Source organism: Dermochelys coriacea, chromosome 21 (assembly GCF_009764565.3).
Source record: "Dermochelys coriacea isolate rDerCor1 chromosome 21, rDerCor1.pri.v4, whole genome shotgun sequence".
NCBI classification, from domain to species: Eukaryota; Metazoa; Chordata; order Testudines; family Dermochelyidae; genus Dermochelys; species Dermochelys coriacea.
The window spans coordinates 18,298,350-18,318,465 of NC_050088.1; the positions used below are offsets into that span (position 1 = coordinate 18,298,350).

The window sequence follows — 20,116 nt, forward strand, 5'->3', positions numbered from 1 at the left end:
GCTCCTTAGCTGTCATGTCTCTTGCATGGAGACCTGCGTTTCTCTCCCTCCTGACCAGGGTTTTCCAGGCTGTACAGTTCCCTCCTTCAGTGAGTTCCTCAGCAAGTCAGACTGCCTAAGGAGTCCTGCTTTGCATGCTCTTCAGAGGCTATAAACAGTGTAATTGCCCATAGGTATAAGTTAGCACACAGTTCTTTCTAAGCAAACATGCTTTTTCTTAAGGTGAAAGCATTACAGAGAAAACATAATAAAAACAATTAAAAATATGTGCATGCTAATAAGCTTACCAGAGACCACCCCTGATTCAAATAAGGGCTCTGGCCGCTGACAGAACTTTCAAACCCCATGGTTTTCCAAGGTTACAGGTTCATAAAGTTCGTTCATGTCTGGCCCATTGTTTCACATGATCCATTGAAGCTCTGAACCTTCCCAAGGTCTCCCTAATACAATTCCACAATAATACATAAACTTTGTGTTTTTAATACCATGGACTCCAAAGTCTATTTAAACTGAATTCAGAAAGCGGTTTTTAACGATAAAACAGGAAATTGCCATATCTCAGAGTCAGGGTTTAGGGCTGGAAGAGACCATCAGATCATCTGTTCCGATCTCCTGTATATCATAGGCCATGAGCACCCTGCATTAAACTCAGCAACTGGAATTAGACCAAAGTATTACATCCCCCAGGAGATTAGACTATTATGTGCTACAGGCAGAGAATAGGAGGCCCCCGTAATGGCAGAGAAATGATTAAATAAGATATACCCAGTAAATCCTGGAAAGTGACCCACATCCACACACTGCAGGGGAAGATGACCACCACCACCCCCGACACACCACACAGGGTCACTACCAATCTGACCTGGGGGGAAATTACTTCCCAACCCAACAAATGGTGTTCAGTCAGACCCTGAGTATGTGAGCAAGAACCAGTTAGCCAAGCACCTGGGAGAGAGACTACGTGGTGCTATCTCAAAGCCTCGGCCCACCCTGCCTGGTGTCCCATTCCCAATCATAGCCATCCCTGATGGTGATAAAACTCCCAAAATACATTGGTCGGGGGATAACCCTCCTGAACTCTGCAGGTGCCTAGTTGAAACTGTGAGGCACAAGCTGTAAGAAACAAGACACAGACTGGAAGTGAGCCCAAGTGGCATGCTGCCTTCTGTCACAAGCAACCCCATCATACAAGTGCACTTATAAATTTGTCAGCTCTTCTAAAACTAAGTTGTTTGCCCCCACAACTATTATTGTGTGTGGGGAGCGGCACGGCAGTTTCTGAACCTCACCTCTCTGTTGGTTACAAATCTTCTAACTTCCAGTCTGAATTCGTTCATGGCCAGTTTATATTTGTTCTTGTGCTACATTGTTCTTTAGCTTAGTTAGCTATTCACCCTCCCTGATGTTTACCCTCACCCCAAAGTATTTATAGAGAACAGTCATATCCCCTCTCAGCCTTTGTTTTGCTAGACTAAACAAGCCAGGCCCTTCCAGTCTCCTCTTATAAGATAAAAAGAAAAGGAAGACTTGTGGCACCTTAGAGACTAACAAATTTATTTGAGCATAAGCTTTCGTGAGCTATAGCTCACTTCATCTGATGCATTCAGTGGAAAATACAGTGAGGAGATTTATATACACTGAGAACATGAAATAATGGGTGTTACCATACACACTGTAACCAGAGTGATCACTTAAGGAGAGTTATTACCAGCAGGAGAGCCGGGGGGCGGGGGGGAGGGGAGGAGGACACCTTTTGTAGTGATAATCAAGGTGGGCCATTTCCAGCAGTTGACAAGAACACCTGAGGAACAGTGGGGGGGATAAACATGGGGAAATAGTTTTACTTTGTGTAATGACCCATCCACTCCCAGTCTCTATTCAAACCTAAGTTAATTGTATCCAGTTTGCAAGTTAATTCCAATTCATCAGTCTCTCGTTGGAGTCTGTTTTTGAAGCTTTTTTGTTGAAGTATTGCCACTTTTAGCTCTGTAATCGAGATCTCTGGTCACTTGATTTTTTTTTATTATATTTGCCTTTTTCATAGCTGGATCACATTGGTGACTCAGTTATCCTGTGATTGACTCCCACACCCAGGTCTCTCTTCCTCTGTAACTTCTACCTGCTGAGCCTACAGCTTGTAGCAGAAATTCTTATTATTAGACCCAAAGTACATGACTTTGTGCTACTGAATTTCATCCCATTTCTGTCACTTCAAAGTTCAAGGTCATCCCCAATATCGTGTATAATATTTGATCCTCCTCTGTATTAAAGATGCTTCCCAATATTGTATCATGCGCAAATTTTGTTAGTTGTTTGCAGTGGTTTTTGTAGTTGTGTTGGGCCCAGGATATTAGAGAGAGAAGGTGGGTGAGGTATAATCTGTTGTTAGACCAACTTCTGCTGGTGAAAGAGACAAGTGTTTGAGCTACTTAGAGCTCTTTAGGTCTGGGGAAAATACCTGTGTAGCTCAAAAGCTTGTCTCTTTCGTCCCCAGAAGTTGATCCAATAAAAGATTATCTCACCTACCTTGTGTCTCAAATTTAATTAGCGCACGCCTACTTTTTGTGCCAAAGTCATTAATAAAAATATTGAATAAGATTGGTCCCAAGACTGATCTTTGAGGAACTCTACTAGTAACCTCCCTTCAGTCTGATACTTCACCTTTCAGCACAACCTGTTGCCTTCTGACCTTTAGCCAGGTCCTTATCCACCTTACAGTGCTTGTACTGATTCCCATTTTACCTAATTTAACTAATTTTCCATGGGGTGCTGTGTCAAATACCTTACTAAAGTCCAAGTGTATTTGATCTACTGCATTTCCCTTATCTAAAAAGCAGTTATTGTCTCGAAGAAGGAAATCAGGTTAGCCTGGCATAATCTGCCTGTGATGAAACCCATGTTGCATTACATCCCCTTTACCATTTACCTCTATTTAATTTAATTGGTTTCTTCCTTCACAATTTGTTCTAAAGCCTTGCAAATTACTGAGGTCATACTAACAGGTCTGCAGTTGCCCAGATCACATTTTATTCCCTAAATATAGATAAGACATTAGCTACTCTCCAGTCATACAGTACTATCATCAAAGAAATAGCGTAATTAAAAATCATTGCTGCCAGACTAGCAAACTCATGTGCCAGCTAAAGTTTTTCTTGTATCTCAGCAGTGATGATTTTCTTTTCTGGACACTGATTTCCATCAGGCATTCGGGCTTCATGCACGTGTTCCATATTTTCATCCTTTTTGAAAACTACGACAAAGAATTCATTTCATTTTTGGGTCATACCTAGATTAAAGATAATTTCCTTCCCAGTCAGACTGCATAGTGGCCCAGCCTCATCTTTCCTTATTCTTTTTATTTATATAACTAAAAAACCTCTTTATTTTTATTTTCTTGTTGAAAGCTAAATTAGCTTTCTGCTAGCAGTTCCCACTTGAAACATGCATTTTCTAATCTCCATGATGCAGCTTTTTTTGATCAACTCCTTTTTCCATTCCCTATAGGTTGTCTGTTTACTCCTAATAACATTTTTGTGGAGGCTAGTCATCAAGCTGAGTCAGGATCCTTTCTCTGCAAGTTGTCTCCACCCCCCTCCCCCCCGTTTGGTGTGACCCATGGTGCCTGGGGAGCCTCACTGAAAATACCAAGGGCAGGGCAGGCTGCAAAAGGGAGAGCAGATTCTCCCAGACTGGTGGTTATTGCTGAAGTTAAACTCTTCAATCAGTCACAAACTGTGTTTCTGATCCCCACACTGGTTATCCAGAAGCACGCGCGCACGCACACACACAAAGGAATCTCACAGTCCTCTTTATTGCATTCCAGTTCTCTGGCTCCCAATCAGCACCTAGGTCCAGTACAGTGAGAAGTTATTTTAAAACTCTGCTCACATATACAAAATGTTCTTCTGACCCCAAAGGGTCAGCCCCATTACAAGGTCATTATAGGTTTGGATCTTACCCAAAATACTACGCTGCCAGCCAATCCTTTAGCATCTAAAACTAAAGGTTTATTATAAAGAAAAAAGAAAGACAAGAAGAGTTGTTAAATGGTAAAACAGTCACATACAGATAAAGACTTCAAAGTCCGTATCAGTTCTTAGCAGTATTTGAGAGTTTGCTGGCTTGAAAGTTCCTCTGAAACACATCCACAGTTTGGATGAGTCATTCAGTCCTTTGTTCAGAGCTTCAGTTTGTAGAAAAGTTACTCCAGAGGTAAGAATCAGGATTGAAGACAAAATGGAGATGATGCAGCTCCCTTTATAGTCCTTTTGCCATGTGTCTGGTACTTCCTTTGAAACACAGACTCATAGTACATGGCATTGAAAGGCCTTAATAGTTCTCTCCATAGGCATGCCCCTGCATGCCTTGCTGAGTCATAAGGTATAGTCCTTGGCTCCTTTCAATGAGCTCATTGTATAGCTGATGTCCCTTGATGGGCCATCAAGCAGGTCCAGCGCTGATGCCATTCTGTCTAGCAGTGTCACCCAAAGACACAGCAGCAGTTTGGAAATACAGATATATCCTACATATCTGTAACTCATAATACAAAGGTGATGCAAACATGTAAATAAGATGATCATACTTTGCAAATCATAACATTTTCACTGACACCTTTCACAGCATATCTGGTTAGATTCCTTGCAATTTTACAATGAGATCAATGATAACATAGTGTCCCCCAGATTCCATACAGCATCACACTTGGGATGCAAATTTCAAATTAGTTTTTTTTTGTATAGTTGATTTTAAGAAAGTGCAAGCTTCGTTCACTTTTAAGTTCTTGAGCTCTTCAGTTCAGCTGACTTCTTTAACTAATTCCCTTAAACTCTCAAAGTCTGCCCTTTAGAAATAAAAAATCAGAGTTGACCTGGTTTTAATTATCCTTTCATTTAATTTAAACCAATTCAACTCGTGATCGCTCGATCCAAGGTTATTTCCTATGACCAGCTGTTCTACGATGTGCTCACTACTTACCAAAAAAAAGTCTAAAATTGCATCGCCTCTTGTTGGTTACAGTGATGCTAATTCTAATACAAATATTTTACTACTTTAGTGGTTTTCATTTTACAAATACCATTCTCATACTAGGTGGCAAGAAAACCGGAAAATTGTAGTTGGGAAAGGTATAACGGGAGGAGAAAGGAAATGGAAATAATCTTCCCTCTGCCACAAAATATTCTTGGTTGTATGACATAGTTTTGTATTAGTGCCTTTTAATCACTAAGCATTTTACAACAAAATAAAACACCAAAATCTTATTTTCTTGTGTGGCTTCCTTGGTATTGCTAATAATCATAAATAATCTAGTGGAATAATTTTGTCACTTGTAATCCTGAAATGGTAAAAAGTTATTAGATTTAGAATTAAACTTTATAGAGGTTCAGGCTGACAATGTTCTGTTTAACTTGTTTGTTTGTATTGTGGTAGCACCTGGCTCCAGTCCCACTGTAATAGGTATGAAAGTAAAAATGTGCTGTGCACTGAATAACTGAACTCTTAAATTTCAGAGTAGCAGCCGTGTTAGTCTGTATTCGCAAAAAGAAAAGGAGTACTTGTGGCACCTTGGAGACTAACATCCGATGAAGTGAGCTGTAGCTCATGAAAGCTTATGCTCAAATAAATTTGTTAGTCTCTAAGGTGCCACATAAACTCCTAAGGTACTAGCACATAAAAGGCAGCTGTATGCTAAAAACAGATTGTGGATGTATCTGCATCCTGTATCTGTTTGTACCATGGCTTTCAATTTGTGGCAATTGTTCACTTACAGGGATATGTTAAACAGCCAGGTGTATTGAAAAGTTCTAATTCTCTGGCCAAAATGTCTTGTTTTCTGTAGAGTCACCCCCTACGGATAACTTCACTTTTAAGTAAATAAACTTAATTAGTCTGTGCATGGTTAACTACTATTTTGGCCTAGGTCAGTAGTTGATGAAAAGTATATCCTTATGTCTGTTCCAGAGATCTCTGTGAAATGGATTGGTGACCTTAGTCCAGAGCATAGTGGGCAAGTATTAATATTTCCCCAAAACACCATTGCATTTAACACACTTGACAATCTAAGTGTAGGCCTAGAGACTAGTCCTCGTGATCGTTGACGTCTTCCTTTCTGATCAGGGTGGCATGCTGGCAGGGTGGCGTATAGGAGCTCTGTTTTCTGAACTGTACCAGTACTGTGGGAAGGACTTGACTGCAAAGCTGCAAATCTAGAACTTGGTCACTTAATTTTTTTAATATAAAATATGCTGTAACAGTGACCCTCTCACATCTCTACAGTATTCTGAGGGATCAGTACAATAGGTATGTGTGGTTCTGTGCCTCTTGCAGCTATCTCTGTTCTCTCAAAAAAGTTCTGGAATTCCAAATGGTTTGGATCCTAGCTTCCTGAGAATCCCTTTCAATTAAGATCAGATGGATTGCTATTGATAACATTCCACGGGTGAGAGTTCTGGTGGCTGGGTGTTATCTGTTCATAGCCCTCCACCTACGGTAAGTCCAGGGTTAGTGGGACTTGAAACTGACCCATGTTAAAGTACTCTGGGCTTGAGTGTCGGGACAAATGCATCCGATGAAGTGAGCTGTAGCTCACGAAAGCTTATGCTCTAATAAATTTTAGTCTCTAAGGTGCCACAAGTACTCCTTTTCTTTTTACATTTATATTTTAACCCTACTTTAAGACTTTTCTAATCTGTGCTTGAACCTAGGGGTCTGATGTCCACACTATGATTTGCAGACCTGAGTCATATCCCAGAGTTTCTAGCACCCTCCTCTCCTGAAATGAGGCCATTCTAGCCCCAGGACCGTGGTGCGCTTTGGGAAAACTTACTGCCTGCCCTGTACATTACAGGAAGTTTGAACAGCCTGTCAAGCAGTCATTTTGGTCTGTGCACTCCCAACTGCCGGAGCCAGCAACATGAAGTGCCTTTTCACTAACTTCTCTTGTTTGTGCTTTCAGTCCTGTGTTAGGAAACTGGCAGGGCATCAGTGAGGAACTGGTGGACATTTTGCCAGCATTTTCTGGCCCACCATAGGTACGTGATGGATTTTCTGATGGAGTTGGAGGAGGAGGAGGAGTGTCCTGCTACATGCTGCTTGTTAGGGGGCTTATTCCTTCACCCACTTACTTTCCTGGTCCTTCTCGCATGAACCGAGAGCAACAATACCCAAAGTCCAAAGGTGCAAACAATTCGATGTTTATTGGGGTGAACTTCCATCAAGTATGATTCCAGTTTCCTTCCTTAGTGTCCCCCTTCCCAGCTCTGACACCACAGAGCCTTACACCTGTGTCCCTGTTCCCATTCATGCCCTTAGCCAAACATGATTCAATTTCCCCACCCCCATTCCCTGTTCCCATTTCCCACCCACACACTTCCTGATTGACTGCAGACTATATAGGAAAACTTGAGTTCTGCTTAGCTATACCTTAAGCAATTTTCCTGAAATTTAACTAACCAATCCTAACATATTGTAACATGATTATGTAACCAATTGTATCCCACCATCTTAATTAGTTTACACCCAGCAAAATTAATTATACAGCAGACAGAAACAATCTCAGAACCAGACAGAGATTATACAGACAAACAATAGCAAAGGGGGAACTATAATGACAAAACAATACAAAAGTGAGGATTTCACATCCCAGCTATTAATAAGTGAGTTCTTGCCAGACAGGATGCTATCAAACTAAGTTTCCTTTTACATCTTCTAGGCACTTCCCTTTCTCTGGAGGTGATAGGCATTATCAGGACAGGATTGTATCCTAACAACCCAATAGCACCTTCTTTCAATGTGACTAGTTTGGAAGGTGAGGATGTGACTGTTAGTTTCCCAGCTTATGGCTGCCTCTGTTGCTTAGCCCTAAGAACAGGGCCTTAGACTGTCACAGTAAGAGAAGGCTCTTACACTGGCAGACAGTGATTTTAATTCTTTCTTTTATATCTCTATAACTAGCCAAGTGATAAGAATACACCTAAATTCTTAGAGTATAGGCCTTTACAGACAGGCCTGAATATCTATATCCTAACACTGCTCAGTGTAATTGACATAGCTGCTGATGCCCCCTATATAGGCTGCTGCTTCTGGCTCAGGACCACAAGCACAGACTGGTGGGACCTCGTCGTCATGCAGACCTGGATGACAAGCAGTGGGTCTAGAACTTTTGCATGAAAAAAGCCACACTTCTGGAGCTTTGTGAGCAGATTGCCTCCACCGTAAAAAGACACATCTTCACTAGTCCAGAAGCAGCTTGCTGTAACTGTCTGGAAACTGGCTACCCCATACTGCTACAGGTCAATTGCCAGCCAGTGTGGGGTTGGAAAGTTGTATGTGAGTAAAGTGGTGATAGAGGTAACTGAGACAATCAGGCGAGTGGTTTTCCCCAGTGTGGCAAGCATTAGATATTCTGGAGGTAATTGCTGGCTTTGAGACAATGGGGTTTCCTAACTGCCAGGCCCATTAATGGGACTCGTTTGCCTTCCTCAAGGATTACATAAATGGCCACAGAGAACAATCAGTGCAGATTTATGAACGTCAAGGTTGGCTGTATTGGATCAGCTCACAAAACTAGAGCTTTTTTCACTGCTTGGGAGTCTATGTTCATAGATAGAATTGGGACATTATTCCCACCAACGGAGATTGACATAAATGGTGTTGCAATCTCCATGGTTGTTCTGGGGGACCCCGTGTTCCTCCTTTTGCCTTGGGTTATGAAGTCATAGCCTGATTTCAGAGGCCCTGGCAAAAGACAGTTTAATTACATTCTTAGCAGGTAGCATGGTTGTTGAAAGTGCTTTTGACAAATTAAAATCACATTGGAGGTGTCTACAAGCCCATTTGATTGTCAGTGTCATCAGTGCTGTACGCATTACTGTGGCCTGCTGTGCTTTTCACAACCTTTGTGAAGCCAGAGGTGAGCCCTTTCCCCCTGACTGGACCTATGGCCGCGAGGGCATGCTGGATTGGTACCCTCAGCCAGAAAGTGCAGCTGCCACTGCTGGAGCTGGCTGCATCTGGACAGCAGAAGTCAGGAATGCTTTGTGTGCCCACAATATGGACTTGCATGGCCCAGTGGAAGAGGGGCAGTAGTACCTGTAGGAATGTGCTTATTGGAGGAAAAGTGGCTTATTTTTTGCAGGGGGTGGGCTTTTGATTGACATGCAATGTAAGTCTGAATGACATGAGGATGAATAATGAATTTGGTTTGGGGGGGAAGAATGGGTGTACAGATGGAATTTATTGAAAGGTGAATAGATGTACCTAGCTAAAGAGAAGAATACCATTTGCTTACTAATGCTTAATTGCTCCTGAACATGTTTTTAGCTTTATCTCAAATCATGACTGATAATGTGATGCAATGATAACAATAAACTTTATTGAAAATATAACACGCTTTATTTGTAAACATGTCTTAAAAAAATAAAACACTCACAGTGTTGGGCAAGCCAGTGCCATTACACCCCCCCACCCCCAAAGCATGATATAGTTAAAATATGATACAATCTCCCCTGGCCTACATAGTTCTCCATACACTACATGTCCCCTGGCCTCATGTTCTTCTTTCCCTTCTTTACACATTTGCCCCTCACTTAGCAGTGGCGGGTGGTGGTGATGATGGAGGTTCCACTGGAGAGGGGTTGAAGAAGGAAGGCTGCATGGGGTTTAGTTGCCCTACCCAGCCGCTCGTAAGTCCTGAATACATGGGCTATCCCAAAACAGAGTTGTCCAGGCTATTACTGGATGGGGAGTATGTTGCAGCTTGATCATGCTATGGCGTTGGGGAGGCAGCCGGAGATGGTACTCTTGCTGCCATTATGGACAGGAATTGCGAAAACTGTTCTCTGTTGAGCTCTGTCGTCTTCCCTTAACTGCTGTTCCTGTGCCAGGAACTGCTTTGCAAGTGCCTGCTCCCTCTCTGAAACCCTGTCCTCCACCTGGATGGCAAGACTCCTCATTTCCTCCTTCCTGTCAGCATGCCATTGTTCCAGTCTTTCATCCCTCTTCTGCTGCTCCGGGACCTGCTGGTCTGCCCTGTCAAGAACATTGACCATAACTTCATCACAGAAATGCTTCATTTTGGAATGTCTGAGAAGTTATACTGGGACAGGGATTGAGTTCCTGAAGAACAGTAGGCAGTATAGCTTGAGGGTCCTGAAAGAGGACAGAAACAGAATTATTGTCTAAATTAGTTCATTTTTTGTGGGAAAAAAACTAGAAGCACAATTTTTTGTGAAATCTCCAGGACATAAAATCTAACATTTCTAGAGTGAACTGATACATTTTGAAGGGCATGATTCAGTCCTCATACTGTCTCCTGATACAGCCTTGTTAATCCGTTATAGAAATGCAGAGACAATGGTAAGTTAAAAATTATAACATTTTTTCCTGTTTCATAAAAATTTCATATCTAATTGCCATATGGTGGAGGATGCATAGCACCCTAGCTGCAAGAGGCTTTTTCACTCATTTCAGGCCTTTCATATTTTGGAAGACATAACCATTCTTGTGGTGCCCTATTGGCAGAGAGAGATGTTATTCCAAACTGCTGAAGTATTTAAACATACAGTGACCAAATAGCACATTTGTGAGTGGAGTGGACTAGTTAGCTATGCAGAGGGGCCTGGAAAATATGCCCTTCCCTGCAGTGTGACTAACTATATGGAGTTCCTGCTTCACAAAATGTTTGCAGCTATCAGCATCCAGGATTAGGTCAGAATCCATGAAGGAATGAACATGATGCTGTTAGCTCACTCATGGCTTACCCTATTATTTCTGCACATAAACACTCTGAAATGTTCAGCTTTCCTACACCCCACACCTGGCACAGGTCTGGGAGAAAACTGACACTCCACTCATATGTTGGAGAAATGATTTTGTGACCCACAGAGTGTGTGGATTGCCTCTAACTGAAATGGACTAATTGGAAATAGAAGACTATTTCCCAAACACATACACTGAGTTCACCGTTTACAGATGGCTCCACAGACCCAGGAGGAGTAATTAAAGAATAGCAATTTTTTTATTACTGAAAGGAAAACAAAAATGAGCCTAGCAATCATCTTGTGACTTAACTGTTAAAATTATGTTTACAGCTGTTTATGAATGTTTGAAATGCCATGTTGCTGTTTTGAACTCCACGTGGTGGGGGTACGCCAAGGCACTGTGATACAATCTGACACTAGTGGCCACATGCTGGGAGCTGGGGCTTATCATTTTTGCATTGCTTCTTACAGCAGATATCCTTTCCGTTACTGTAATAAACTGTAAATTTGAGTCATACATTTACTGGACTCGGTGGTGGCTTCTGTCTTCCCCCTGGCTTTCTGTAAGCTCAGCAAGTAAGGGCCAAGCATTTGCTGTTGATCCTGATCCACAGCCTGCTCTTGGACTGGTTTCATTAAAAGAGTCTCTCTATGCTTCTCACTGAGAGCCTGCTGCTGGCTCTCATCAGATATTCAGGGACCAACAGGAACCATCCTGGCTGACCAGGTTATCATGAAGCACTGTTGGCTCTGTGCTTAGTGCAGCATCCAGAACTCCATCAGTCATCATAAAATGGGAATGTTGTTGACAAGTAGCTGAGGTGCAGTTCATATCTCTGGTCTTCCGGTACTTGCTCTTCAGCATCTTAATACACTTGCTGCACTGGTCACCTGTCTGGAAAATCTGCAGAGGTGCCAGCTTTTTAGCTATCTACTAGTATACATGGCCATTCCTGGTGCTTTTCCTGAAATATGCAATTTACTTGCCTTGCACCAGAGATTCACCAGAATTTGGCTGTGCTCCTGTAATCATGAAACTGTTCACTTTGCAAAAGACTTGATTTGGTTTGCTTTCTCTTGCAAATCCAGGAGACTCTCTGATACTGTGCTTGGAGATTGGTGATTTAGAAGAGAATGAGTTTCAGAGTAGCAGCCGTGTTAGTCTGTATTCGCAAAAAGAAAAGGAGTACTTGTGGCACCTTAGAGACTAACAAATTTATTAGAGCATAAGCTTTCGTGAGCTACAGCTCACTTCATCGGATGCATTTGGTGGAAAAAACAGAGGAGAGATTTATATACACACACACAGAGAACATGAAACAATGGGTTTATCATACACACTGTAAGGAGAGTGATCACTTAAGATAAGCCATCACCAACAGCAGGGGGGGGAAGGAGGAAAACCTTTCATGGTGACAAGCAGGTAGGCTAATTCCAGCAGTTAACAAGAATATCAGAGGAACAGTGGGGGGTGGGGTGGGAGGGAGAAATACCATGGGGAAATAGTTTTACTTTGTGTAATGACTCATCCATTCCCAGTCTCTATTCAAGCCTAAGTTAATTGTATCCAGTTTGCAAATTAATTCCAATTCAGCAGTCTCTCGTTGGAGTCTGTTTTTGAAGCTTTTTTGTTGAAGTATAGCCACTCTTAGGTCTGTGATCGAGTGACCAGAGAGATTGAAGTGTTCTCCAACTGGTTTTTGAATGTTATAATTCTTGACGTCTGATTTGTGTCCATTCATTCTTTTACGTAGAGACTGTCCAGTTTGGCCAATGTACATGGCAGAGGGGCATTGCTGGCACATGATGGCATATATCACATTGGTAGATGCGCAGGTGAACGAGCCTCTGATAGTGTGGCTGATGTGATTAGGCCCTAAGATGGTATCCCCCGAATAGATATGTGGACAGAGTTGGCAACGGGCTTTGTTGCAAGGATAGGTTCCTGGGTTAGTGGTTCTGTTGTGTGGTGTGTGGTTGCTGGTGAGTATTTGCTTCAGATTGGGGGGCTGTCTGTAAGCAAGGACTGGTCTGTCTCCCAAGATCTGAGAGAGCGATGGCTCGTCCTTCAGGATAGGTTGTAGATCCTTGATGATGCGTTGGAGGGGTTTTAGTTGGGGGCTGAAGGTGATGGCTAGTGGCGTTCTGTTGTTTTCTTTGTTGGGCCTGTCCTGTAGTAGGTGACTTCTGGGTACTCTTCTGGCTCTGTCAATCTGTTTCTTCACTTCAGCAGGTGGGTACTGTAGTTGTAGGAATGCATGATAGAGATCTTGTAGGTGTTTGTCTCTGTCTGAGGGGTTCGAGCAAATGCGGTTATATCGTAGCGCTTGGCTGTAGACAATGGATCGAGTGGTATGATCTGGATGAAAGCTAGAGGCATGTAGGTAGGAATAGCGGTCAGTAGGTTTCCGATATAGGGTGGTGTTTATGTGACCATTGCTTATTAGCACCGTAGTGTCCAGGAAGTGCAAGATCTCTATCATGCATTCCTACAACTACAGTACCCACCTGCTGAAGTGAAGAAACAGATTGACAGAGCCAGAAGAGTACCCAGAAGTCACCTACTACAGGACAGGCCCAACAAAGAAAACAACAGAACGCCACTAGCCATCACCTTCAGCCCCCAACTAAAACCCCTCCAACGCATCATCAAGGATCTACAACCTATCCTGAAGGACGAGCCATCGCTCTCTCAGATCTTGGGAGACAGACCAGTCCTTGCTTACAGACAGCCCCCCAATCTGAAGCAAATACTCACCAGCAACCACACACCACACAACAGAACCACTAACCCAGGAACCTATCCTTGCAACAAAGCCCGTTGCCAACTCTGTCCACATATCTATTCGGGGGATACCATCATAGGGCCTAATCACATCAGCCACACTATCAGAGGCTCGTTCACCTGCGCATCTACCAATGTGATATATGCCATCATGTGCCAGCAATGCCCCTCTGCCATGTACATTGGCCAAACTGGACAGTCTCTACGTAAAAGAATGAATGGACACAAATCAGACGTCAAGAATTATAACATTCAAAAACCAGTTGGAGAACACTTCAATCTCTCTGGTCACTCGATCACAGAGTGATCTAAGAGTGGCTATACTTCAACAAAAAAGCTTCAAAAACAGACTCCAACGAGAGACTGCTGAATTGGAATTAATTTGCAAACTGGATACAATTAACTTAGGCTTGAATAGAGACTGGGAATGGATGAGTCATTACACAAAGTAAAACTATTTCCCCATGGTATTTCTCCCTCCCACCCCACCCCCCACTGTTCCTCTGATATTCTTGTTAACTGCTGGAATTAGCCTACCTGCTTGTCACCATGAAAGGTTTTCCTCCTTCCCCCCCCCCCCCCCCCCCCCGCTGTTGGTGATGGCTTATCTTAAGTGATCACTCTCCTTACAGTGTGTATGATAAACCCATTGTTTCATGTTCTCTGTGTGTGTGTATATAAATCTCTCCTCTGTTTTTTCCACCAAATGCATGCGATGAAGTGAGCTGTAGCTCACGAAAGCTTATGCTCTAATAAATTTGTTAGTCTCTAAGGTGCCACAAGTACTCCTTTTCTAGAAGAGAATGAGTTAATGCTGACTGATCTGCTGCTGCTCGCCAAGCAGGAGACTGGCTTCCATTTTAATAGAATGGATTGCAGATTGTTGGGATAGAGAGAACTAATGAAGTTGTCGCATGGAATTGTGGGATACTTCTCATGGACTCCGAGGACCTGAGTCAAGCTGGGTTGTGTCTATACTGCAAAGCAACAGGGCTCGGACCTTGTGTCCTGGCTTGACCCATGCTCTGACCCTTCAGCGCTGCAAGGTCCTGGGACCTTGGGTCTGAGCCCCCAGTTAGCACAATTGCGGTGTAGATGCAATGAGGGAGGGGAATTAGGCTTATGTTGCAGTGTAGACATACCCCATGTCATTCACTTTCCCTTTTGGTTTAACAAAGGCAGAGGCTAGAGTGAAAGTCTGTCTAGTGTGATGCTTATCAACAAGTGTATTAAATTTTAGCAGCTTAACACAAAAACTGATTACATTTTTATCAATATCATCCTCTTACCTAAATTCTACTAGATACCTGATAGAACTGAAGTTGTGTTTTCCTGTTTTTGGTTTAATAAAAATCAGCCATGTCCTTTTAAAAAAAAAAAATTGGAGGTGTGGCAAACACAAAGACTAAAAGGAAATTTATGGTTAATATAACATGTCCTAGAAGCTTAGTTAAAAATACATTCTCTGGTTTGTATGTAGTGTAGTTGTAGCCATGTTGGTCCCAGGATATTAGAGAAGCAAGGTGGGTGAGGTAATACCTTTTATTGGACCAACTTCTGTTGATAAGAGAGAGAAGCTTTTGAGCCACACAGAGGTCGTCTTCAGGTCTGGGACAGGTACTCAGAGTGTCATAGCTAAGTGCAAGGTGGAAGAGATTGTTTAGCATAAATAGTTAGCACGTACTATGAATTTAAGCTCCCAGGCTCATCTTTTGGAAGAGTTGTGCAGGCTTCCTATGAGGATGAAGAGTTACAAAGGGACCTCACAAAATTGGGTGACTGGACAACAAAATGGCAGATGAAATTCAATGTTGATAAATGCAAAGTAATGCACATTGAAAAACATAAACCCAACTATACATATAAAATGATGACAGGTTTCAGAGTAGCAGCCGTGTTAGTCTGTATTCGCAAAAAGAAAAGGAGTACTTGTGGCACCTTGGAGACTAACACATTTATTTGAGCATAAGCTTTCGTGAACTACAGCTCACTAATGATGGGGTCTAAATTATGTATTACCACTCAAGGAAGAGATCTTGGAGTCATTGTGGATAGTTCTCTGAAAACATTCACTCAGTGTGCAGCAGCAGTCAAAAGGGCGAACAAAATGTTGGGAATCATTAGGAAAGGGATAGATAAGACAGAAAATATCATATTGCCTATATATAAATCCATGGTGTACACACATCTTGAATACTGCATGCAGATGTGGTTGCCCCCATCTCAAAAAAGATGTATTGAAATTGGAAAAGGTACAGAAAAGGGCAACAAAAATGATTAGGGGTTATGGAACAGCTTCTATATGAGTAAAAATAAATAAAACTGGGACATCTCAGCTTGGAAAAGAGATGACAAAGGGGGAGGGATATGATAGACGTCTATAAAATCATGACCAGTATGGAGAAAGTAAATAAGAAAGCATTGTTTATTCCTTCTCATAACACAAGAACTAGGGTCACCAAATGAAATTAATAGGCAGGAGGTTTAAACAAACAAAAGGAAGTATTTCTTCACACAACTCACAGTCAGCCTGTGGAACTCTTTGCCAGAGGATGTTGTGAAGACGAAGACTATAACAGAGTTCAAAAAAGAACTAGATAAATTCATGGAGGATAGGTCCATCAATGGCTATTAGCCAGGATTGGCAGGGCTGGTGTCCCTAGCCTCTTTTTGCCAGAAGCTGGAAATGGGCGACAGGGAATGGATCACTTGATGATTACCTGTTCTGTTCATTCCTTCTGGGGCACCTGGCATTGGCCACTGTCAGAAGACAGGATATTGGGCTAGATGGACCTTTGGTCTGACCCAGTATGGCCGCTCTTATGACCAGATCTGTGTCTGATCAGTCAGTCCTTAAATTCATAACTCTGCTAGACACTAAAAATCATGGATTGAACAGACACTGGATTTATGACTTATTGCAACCATCTTTAACCCTCAAACCCTCTCATTTTTTCCTATGACTGCAGAGGTTTTAATAGGCCACTCTACCTTGAATGGTCCCTTAGAGTGTGTGCTAACTACTTACGTTAAACAGTCTGTTCCACCTTGCAATTAGCTGTGTCCTTCAGAGTACCTTTCCCAGACCTTAAGAAGAGCTCTCTGTGGCTTGTCTTTCTCACCAATAGAAGTTGGTTCAATAAAATATATTATCTCACCCACCTTGATCCTCTGGTTTGGGCATTTCTTGGTAGTTAGTAACCCTCTGAGTAATAGCAAGTCCCAGACTTCTTTAATTATTGAACCATTATAATTTACAGCTTAGGAAGCCATCTGCTTCTTACCATCTCTCTTGTCTAGCTAGGTGGAAACCATGGGCCCTGAGAGACGACAACTTATTAGAGGTCTCTGGGAATGTAATACTGAGTTAGGTTTGGCATAGTTTTAATGAACCATTTAATATTGTGCTTTTTTTTGGTGATGAGCATGTTCTGGGATGGGGGTGGGTCTAATAGGAAGCTGGCATCAAACATCTCTAGACTCTTTATAGCACTAGGCATGCTGTCAATGAACAATAACTACAGACTCCTCTTGTCTCTGTAACAAAGTGTCCTGTTTCTTTCACAAGGAATTTCACATTTTGGCCAGCCCCATTTTTAGGGATGAGGCGGGATATTTGTAACAATTCTGAATGTAACCCATTCCTTTAGTTCTGCTTCATGTCCTTTCTCTCCTTTTACAGTTAGCATCTGTAATTTTGAAACAATATGTGGAGACTCACTGGTGTTCCCAGTCAGACAAGTTTAGGCATCCAGAGACCACAGAAAGGGTAAGATTCCTGTTTAATACTGTATTGGTCGCATTTTGCTTGTCTGCTGTAACTGATTTTTATCATTGTGGAAAGCTAAGGTTTCTGGTTGGCTTGTTTTGGGGTGGCCGTTGGTATTGATTTATTAGAGCGAGTAATGCCACCTATGATTTAGGTTGCCTAACACTTCCTGTTATAAGACCTGGTTTTCAGTTGCTTATAATTTCCCAAAACTTTAACTCTTTGGGCTGATTTAAAAAACAACAACAACAACAAAAACTTCAACTACATCAATTCAAGTGTTTCTGATAATGAGGCTGTGAAAAAATGTTTTTCAATATTTAAATAAATCTGGTGACCTTTTCTCTGAGAAGCACTTAACCCTGCCATGCTTTAGACCTTCTAATTGAAATTTGGCAGAGGGGCAGGCTTTGTATGCATTTTGCTGTTCCTTTGAAAGTCTGCCCAAAATTGGCAAAGTTATAGACATTTGAAAAATCTCAGTTTGCACGTGCTTAGTAGAGTGAGTAAACTTCTTAGAGTTTAGCAGCTAAAATTGCCAAAGACTCGGTCCTCACTGAGCATGCCTGAGTCTCTCACGCTGACCATACTGTGTATGTGCCATCTGCGCTCAGTGGCTCCAGTCCAGGGCTACACAGGTGAAGCTGGACATTCCATGTAATAGTTGCTCTGAGCTGGGGTGGAGTCAGGCAGCAGACCTGAGAGCAGGGAACTTCTCACCTGTGCTCTCAGCAGTTCTCCTTCTAGCACCTAGGCAGCCTGGAGGATGAAGCCACCTGAACTCAAGTGCAGAGGGGACAAGAGCCAGACTGGGGGGAGGATAAGGAGTAGATTGGGACAAGGTGTCTGGAGAGGCTGGGGGAGGAGAAAGAAACAGACATGGAGCTAGTTGGCCTGGGGGACACCATACTGAGATCCAACAAGGAACTGGTTGCAGGGGGGAGAACTGGGACTGACTGGGCAGGAAGACTGGGAACGAGAGGTGGAGGAAGATACTGACTCGGAAAGGCAACCCAAGAGAGGAGATTGAGACTGGTTAGGCAAGAACACTGGGACTGGGCTGAAGAGCCAGGGGTGAGGGAAGAGACAGGAATGGAACAATGACGGGTTGGAGGGGGTGGGGAAGGGGACAAACTTGTGGGGAAGGAGGCAGAAGAGTCTGTTCCCACCAAAGCGCACTCCCCTCCAGAGACTGGAATAGAACCCATAATTTCTGAATCTTGCCATTCCTCTGCTGTTGACAAATATTTGTCAAACCTAGCGGTAAATTCTCATCTCCCTCTAGTGCTGACCCATATAGAGGATGACAGTCTACTATTGCTTTCAACTACTCCCTTAGCTCAAGCGGCAGAGGTCTGTGCAGTGGATCTGAAGGTTCCAACCGGCTAATAAACCATGTGTGTCAATATGCTGCATGTGGGAGTTCTGTTTTTTAGTTTGCTTTGAAGAGAAACACACACACACACCCTAGGAGATAACATTCTTTAACATTTTTTTTTGGTTTAATGTTGCAAAGTCAAGCACATCTAGATTGGGGCTCACTGGAAGGGAAATACTAATTGGAGAAATGAAAGATGTTAGGAATTGGGTTAAATGTGAGCAGACATCCTGGGTATATTCTCCACTAGATTTAGAACTCCTAGGAAACGCAAGGGTCCTTTTTTATTTGGGATTACTTGGAGCTCTCATGCCTTTCCTTCCCTCTGAAGGATTTTATGAGATTAAAACTGTGTAAAAGTATAAACTAAACTTTAATCACAGCTTTACTTTTGGAAAAGCTTTTATATTTGGGTGTATTTTATATGGGAAGAGTAACACATTTCTGCATGTTGTGCTCTGTCTCCTTTATAAATTGAAAGGAATCCAAATGTGCATGTTTTGAAATCACACTCAGATACTTCCCTTAAACCTGATGCTAACAACAAAAGAATCTGCTATACATATCAGAATGTGATGAGAGCAGTTTGAAAACACTATATTGTTGTGTGATAAGTGATCTCTTGCTAAATATCGTTATTCTCTGCAGGCAAAAGTTGCCATAAGGGAGCTGTTACCCAATGGCCTGAGAGAATCTATTAGTAAAGTACGCTCAAGTGTTGCCTATGCAGTTTCAGCCATAGCCCACTGGGACTGGCCTGAGGCTTGGCCCCAGCTTTTCAATTTGTTGATGGAGATGCTGGTTAGTGGTGATCTGAATGCAGTGCATGGAGCCATGAGAGTACTTACAGGTATGTGTATATGCATGGCAAGAACTGAGCAGTTGTTCTGTTTTTTCCTTGACTTTGATGGTATTGTGCCACATTCCTACTTCCTGAGTGAAGTAAAGAAACTGGAGCAGAAGTGGGGTGCCTGCATGGTGCAGGAATTAAAGCCTCCAGCTCAGTCACTGCTAAACTTCCTTGACATTAAGGCATAGCAGGGGTTCTCAAACTTCATTGCACTGTGACCCCCTTCTTACAATAAAAATTACTACATGACTCTAGGAGGGAGGACCAAAGCCCGAGCTCCGCTGCCCCGGGCGGAGGAGGGGGAAAGGGCTTCAGCCCCAGGCAGGGGGCTTATAACCTGAGCCTCTCCTCCCGGGGCTGAAGCTCTCGGGCTTGGGTTTCGGCTCCAGGCCCAGCAAGTCTAAGCCAGCCCTCGCAACCCCATTAAAATGGGGTCCCAACCCACAGTTTGAGGACTGCTGGCGTAGAGGAAAGTATGCTGTGCTAATAGGATACAGCTAGGAAGGAACTTCCATTATAAGATCCTATTTTTCAGGTACCTACAACTTTAATCTGACATTTCTTCTGCTTGTTCTCA

At 42.7% G+C, this 20,116-nt stretch overlaps 1 protein-coding gene across 8 annotated transcripts in view; it reads left to right on the plus strand.

Annotated features, from left to right (window-relative positions):
- The window catches only part of IPO9 (importin 9), a 167,120-nt gene that overhangs the window by 34,036 nt on the left and 112,968 nt on the right, over positions 1 to 20,116 (plus strand). For 7 of the 8 annotated variants that reach the window (XR_005289802.2, XM_038379590.2, XM_038379586.2 and 4 more), the window contains 2 exons: positions 17,225 to 17,311; positions 19,338 to 19,539. Coding sequence is in view for 6 of the 8 variants with exons in the window: in XM_038379590.2 (XP_038235518.1) it covers positions 17,225 to 17,311; positions 19,338 to 19,539 (289 nt within the window). In the remaining 2 variants the exon portion in view is untranslated. The remainder of the gene's footprint in view (positions 1 to 17,224; positions 17,312 to 19,337; positions 19,540 to 20,116) is intronic. The other variant, XM_043500710.1, reaches the window with a different exon arrangement.